Source organism: Rattus rattus, chromosome 7, assembly GCF_011064425.1.
Source record: "Rattus rattus isolate New Zealand chromosome 7, Rrattus_CSIRO_v1, whole genome shotgun sequence".
NCBI lineage: Eukaryota > Metazoa > Chordata > Mammalia > Rodentia > Muridae > Rattus > Rattus rattus.
In genome coordinates this window covers 68,221,908-68,227,749 of record NC_046160.1, presented here as the reverse complement: position 1 = coordinate 68,227,749, position 5,842 = coordinate 68,221,908, and the positions used below count along the sequence as shown (strand labels likewise).

The 5,842-nt window shown below is 42.5% G+C and overlaps 1 protein-coding gene across 2 annotated transcripts; it reads left to right on the top strand.

Annotated features, from left to right (window-relative positions):
- Positions 1-1,214: 1,214 nt before the first annotated feature.
- Positions 1,215-5,274, top strand: Cfl2 (cofilin 2). 2 transcript variants are annotated; one of them, XM_032907742.1, is made up of 4 exons: positions 1,215-1,369; positions 2,291-2,598; positions 2,714-2,790; positions 2,876-5,274. In XM_032907742.1, the coding sequence occupies exons 1-4, from the start codon at positions 1,367-1,369 to the stop codon at positions 2,986-2,988; spliced, it is 501 nt and encodes a 166-aa protein (XP_032763633.1). In that variant the 5' UTR covers positions 1,215-1,366; the 3' UTR covers positions 2,989-5,274. The 2 variants fall into 2 exon arrangements, with proteins under 2 accessions (XP_032763633.1, XP_032763634.1); XM_032907743.1 differs by lacking the exon at positions 1,215-1,369 and adding an exon at positions 1,492-1,631.
- Positions 5,275-5,842: the final 568 nt, after the last annotated feature.

Genomic DNA, 5,842 nt, shown 5'->3' with positions numbered 1-5,842 from the left:
GGGCACCTGCGCACACATAGTCGACCTTCACACAGATACACACACACATGTGCATGAGTAAAAATAAAAGGATTCTTTTATATTTATTTTTTATGTGTGTGCACATGTGCAGGTGCTTATGGAAGCTAAAGAGGGGGTCAGAGCCCCTGGAGCTGAAGTCACAGGTTATTGACTGTGTGCTGTCTGACATGGGGACAGGGTACTACCAAGCTTGATGACTCAAGTTTAATTCCCAGGGCACACAGGAGAAAGGAGAAATGACTCCCATGAATTGTCTTTTTGACCTTCTTCATGTGTGCCATAGCATTCTCTCTCTCTCTCTCTCTCTCTCTCTCTCTCTCTCTCTCACACACACACACACACACACACACAGAGAGAGAGAGAGAGAGAGAGAGAGAGAGAGAGAGAGAGAGAGAGAGGATATCAACAAAATTACCAAATCACACGCTTAAGGCCTTTTTCCCTCCACATGTAAACATGTATTCTTCTAGTAATCTCAATACATCCCATTTACAGGGGAAAAGAAATGTAACTCTAGTAGCTTCTGTTCTTACTTGGGTTATAATTCTGTCCAAGGTATCTCCAGAGCATTTTGTGACTTCTCCTCCCTCTTCTTGCAGGATTACAGGTGTAAGCCAACATCCCTGCTTCTCATTCTGCCTTTGCTTAGTACTTCAATCACTGAGGTAATATTTACAGTGTTTGTTCTCGTTTTAGTGATAAGAGGGGTCTAAACCCAGGGAGACAGTGCTTGCCTGTAATCCCAACACCTGCAGGATGGAGGCATGATCAGTTCAAGGTCATCTGCAACTACATCATGTATCAAGAGACCCGCAAAGGCTCCAAATGAGATCCTGTCTCCATTCAAACACACAAAGAAGAGAAAGATCTATGCGATTCATTCAAAGTTGGGGCTTTCCAAAGGGAACCCGAAATGTTACAATGCTGACCCTTTCAGTGAAAAGCACAGGTGAATGAAGCAAGGCGCTCTACTCTACCACCACACCCCGTTTCCTCTCGTCGTAACCACGGAGCAGCGCCCGGAGCCCGCGAACCGCTCGAGTGATGAACCCGGATGGTCGCTACGGCCAGCATCAGGGCTCCCGCCGCCACTGCGTTGTTCTTCTAGCGGTTCTGGAGCTCGGGGGTCAGGCGGAGGACACCGGCCGGCGGCGGGGGGCGGGGCCGGACCACGTGACTGCCCCGCCCGCCCTGCGGCCCTCCAGCCCGCCGCCCGCCCGGCTGCAGCTCCCGGCGTCCCCTGCACTCTCTGCTGCCCGCCGCCGGCCCCTCCTTCTTCTCGTTCCAGTGCCACCGAGCCGGAGCCCGAGCCGCCGCCGCCGCAGCAACCTCAGCCGCGGGCACTATGGTAAGGTGGGCGCGCTGGCGGGGGATGCTGGGCGCGGCGCGGAGCCCCGCGCGGCCGCCATCTTACCCTGCCTGGGCCTGTGCGGTGGGCGCTTCCGCGCTGCGGGCCGGGGGCTCGAGGCCCTGCGGCAGGCGGGCCGCTCGGAGTCCTGAGGCGGGAGAGCCCGGCGCAGGCCTGGCGCGAGAGGGTCGCTCCTTGGGCCACGGCTCCGCGTGCTGCTCAGCCCTGCGCGGCTTAATGTTTTTAACTCGCGCGCTTTAAGGTTGGTACGTGCCCAGAAGCTTCTGGGTGAGGGTCTAGGAGGCCCGCCATAACACCACTCTGAGGAGATTTGAGCAGGTAGAAACCTATTTTAAAACGCTTTCTCGCCGTAGGAAGCCCTTTCACTGGACCCGTTAGTTTCAAAGCGGCTGCCAATGGGCGGTGGGGCGTTTTTGCTGTAAGCCGCAGCGGTTGGAGTTTACACTTGATTCTCTTTCCTTATGTGGAAGCAGCAGTGGCTAAGACGGCTTTAAAGAAAAAAAAATAGTAGAAGCGTTAACTGAAATCCTGGAGTGTTTTTTAAGGCCCGCAGAGTTGACACAATACAGAAGGTATTTTTGCTGCTGCTCCTGAAGCTCTGACATCACCCAGTGAAATAGGAAACATTTCAGGCATGGCTCAACTCTATTTGTCCCTTCCCACCTCCCGTTAGCGTTTCTCTCCATACTCCTTTAAGAAGGATGAATGGGCAGTATGAGTTAGACATTTTGGCCATATCTTCTGATATTTAAATGTGACCGATCTAATAGGACCGCTTACGTTGTTTGGTGCAGTTTTTAATAGTCTGGCCAGACTGAAGTTGAAGCCTTGTTAGTAGTCAACGGTTTTGGTTAAAATCAAAATCCTTGTTCTAAATTCCCATCCTTTGTTTGTTTTCAGGCATCTGGAGTTACAGTGAATGATGAAGTCATCAAAGTTTTTAATGATATGAAAGTAAGAAAATCTTCTACCCAGGAGGAGATCAAAAAAAGAAAGAAAGCAGTTCTCTTCTGTTTAAGCGATGACAAAAGACAAATAATTGTAGAGGAAGCAAAGCAGATCTTGGTGGGTGACATTGGTGATACTGTAGAGGACCCCTACACATCTTTTGTGAAGTTGCTACCTCTGAATGATTGCCGATATGCTTTGTACGATGCCACATACGAAACAAAAGAGTCTAAGAAAGAAGACCTAGTATTTATATTCTGGTGTGTAAAAACAAAAGAAAAAACGTACTTTTAAAAATGCAAGGATTATTATTATTATCATAGTCGGTTTTTGCCTTTGTTTTTCTTTTGAAATTCAACATTTTCTCCCCCGTAGGGCTCCTGAAAGTGCACCGTTAAAAAGCAAGATGATTTATGCTAGCTCTAAAGATGCCATTAAAAAGAAATTTACAGGTATAAACATTGATTGTTTTGTACAGAACAAAGTGACTTTTTCTTGATTGTAAGGTTAACGGGTTGTGCTTTTTTTTCTTTTTAGGTATTAAACATGAGTGGCAAGTAAATGGCTTGGACGATATTAAGGACCGCTCGACACTGGGAGAGAAACTGGGAGGCAGTGTTGTAGTTTCCCTGGAAGGAAAGCCACTGTAAAATAATAGCCAAGTGCCATTTGATCTTAAGGGGCTTACATTTATTTCTCCAGCTCAGTCCACTGGAATTGTATTAGGTTTTGTTTTTTGTTTATTCCCTTTCCACTGGTCCCGTTCAACACAATGAATGAGTGAATATAAGAAGCCTGTCAGTGATCGCCATTAGACTGTTTCATATGGTTACTTTCTGTAGATCCCAAGGAATGCCTTCCCGTCCTATTTTAGCCAAAACAACTGGTTCCATGCCTTCCTTGCGTGAGCACTACAACGGATGTCGTTGTCAGCGTGAATAGCTTAGAGTACTACAGAGGGTGAGCTAATTGAATGCCTTGAAAGTATTCTCCACTGGTCATATGGGAAACTTGTTTCAGTATTATTTATAGTCGAGCTGCACTTGATCACAGTTCTCTGCGGCACTGGAGCAGTCACACACCTCACCCGCCTTGGCTCGCCTATTGTGACATGGCAGCACAGGTTAAACACTATTGGTTAAAAGCACTTTTATTTTGTAATGCGTTTAGTCCCTTATAAAGAATGCCAATTAAGTTTCATTACCTGTCTTCAATTTATCCTAGTATCTCAGTGTTCATTCTTCTTACCTGCATATTTTCTTCAAAGGAATAGCTGTGTTGATGTCTTTGGATTCCCAATGAGTGTACACTACTGTATAATTATAGGAGTTTTATGTTTACCATATGAGTCTTGAAACACTACAGATATTTTGAATATCAGTCATGATGGCAATTTCTGTATAAAAGAGCCTTAAATGGAACATTGTTTTGAGATCAAACTCCCTGCCCTCATAAAAGTGGCCACGTTGCAATAAAAATTGTGGCAGATTACAGAATGTTGCCTTGTTTTCCTTGGAAATTTTGCAAATTATTATGTGAAAGTTTAGGGTAAATGGTGACTAAGCTCTGCACTGGTATTTGGAATTTTTTTCCTTTAATCTTTGGTTTAAAAATATCTTAAAATCACTTATATACAATCATTAAAAGAGTGGTACTTTTATAAATGTTTATGTTACAATATGGAGATCAAAATTTTTCTGCACTTTGGCATACTCCACTTAATTTGTTCTCTAGATAAATTAGGAGATTAATTCAGAGTTACGTTATAAATAATTGAGTCGGATGAATAGGATGTTTTATTACTTGGTCATAATGAAAATAATTTGTAAAATGTCATTCAAAGGTTTAATGATGATTGTGATATTTAGGAAAGTCTGTTTCAGCCACAATTCCTTAATATCTTTTCCAAATTGAATTGGAGGAGAAAATAGTATAGCCGTCTTAAACATTAGTAATGGGATTTGGCTGTGGTCCCGAGCGTTCTCCTCCTTATAGAGAACTTGATCTGCTCAGTGTGCGCTCTTTGCTATTAGCCAGAGCTATTTATGGCAAACACATGCTTTTGTATCTTGTCATAGTCATCCACAGATGGCAAAACTGGACTTGATTCTACCGGTATGCAAGGCAGGCGTGCTAGTGAGCACTCGTTTGTGGCTCTGGACTCCATTGCCGTAGCCTGTGGAGTGCTTTTATCAGAATATAGGAAATGAAATGTCCTTTTTTAAAATATGTGGAAGTAATTTGGGTGTAATTAATTTTTTTCTTTTTGAAAGTTTTTTTCTTCAGATGAGAACATTAACATAGCGGTTAAATGTCTAGGCTTCCATTTAAAACTACACAACTGAACGTGGGATCTTTTTAGCACTAAGCAATTTTATTTCAGCCTTTCAGCTGTCGCTGTGAGTTGTTCCAGACCTTTCTGTGGCTTTTTGGTAAGGCTGCTAATAAGCAAAGCATGAGAATGGTGTGTGCTAAACCATATGTTTAAACTGATCTTCGCACCAAAGGACTTTTTCACCAAGTTATTTTGTTATTCTTCCAAATATTAAGAGGTTTTTAAAAAGTAAAGGAGTGACCTTTTTTTTTATAGCTGATTTCTCAATTTCTTTATATGCTTTTTTAGAATAATTTCAAAGATTAAGTGCTGCTTTAAACTATTATACTTTGAGTTTTAGATTGGCCAAATACATTAATGTAGTTAAATTCATCTTTAAAGTACACATATGTGCCTAGAGCCAAAAAAAAAATAATGATTTAATTTATGATCTTATGTTGAGACTAATTTGACATCTTATTTTACAGTCATTTACAGTGAAACAATGTTCCAGTTAGCTTTAAAAGCTATACGGTGCTAATTAGTAAAATATTAAGGGCAATATTTTACTGCTAGCTTGCAAAATTTTAAGTGTTTTAAAAATAAAATACATGAAAATATTTAAAGCTGTTCAGATGTGTTTACTTCCATTTTAAAACACTGAAAGTGGGAAAACTAAGATTGTGGATTACAGAGGCAGTATTATCTGCAGCCCTTTTCAGGATTTTAGTTCCTATGCTTTTGTTTAGGAATCCTGTTTCAGGCCCAAGAGATGGCCTAATAGGTAAAGACTGTGGAAGCCTGGCCATCTGACCACAGTTCCCACTTAACAGAGGAAGGAACAAAGGGACACATACATGTGCACATACACTCATCATGCACACAGAAACACAGTAAGAGTAGATATGGGGTTTTAGAAATCCCAATTTCAGAATTAGGCTTGATGGCGCATATCTGAAATCCCAGCACTCAAGGGGCTTCAGAATCAGGATGGGCACTTCAAGGTCTTATCCAGGTACATAGTGAATTCCAAGCAAGCCTAGATTACATGACACAAAAGAGTGTCACTTAGTATTACAGCAGTGTTAGCATTTTCAGACAAATGGTACAGTTGGCATTTGTCCTAAACTGACTTCCACCTGTCATTTTCCGTATTAATGATGTGGCCAGCATTATAATTTTAAAAAGGT

Coding starts and splice junctions, on each gene's coding strand:
- Cfl2 (XM_032907742.1), top strand. Junction 2,599..2,713: donor GACCTAGTATTTATATTCTG/GTGTGTAAAAAC, acceptor TCTCCCCCGTAG/GGCTCCTGAAAGTGCACCGT. Junction 2,791..2,875: donor CATTAAAAAGAAATTTACAG/GTATAAACATTG, acceptor TTTTCTTTTTAG/GTATTAAACATGAGTGGCAA.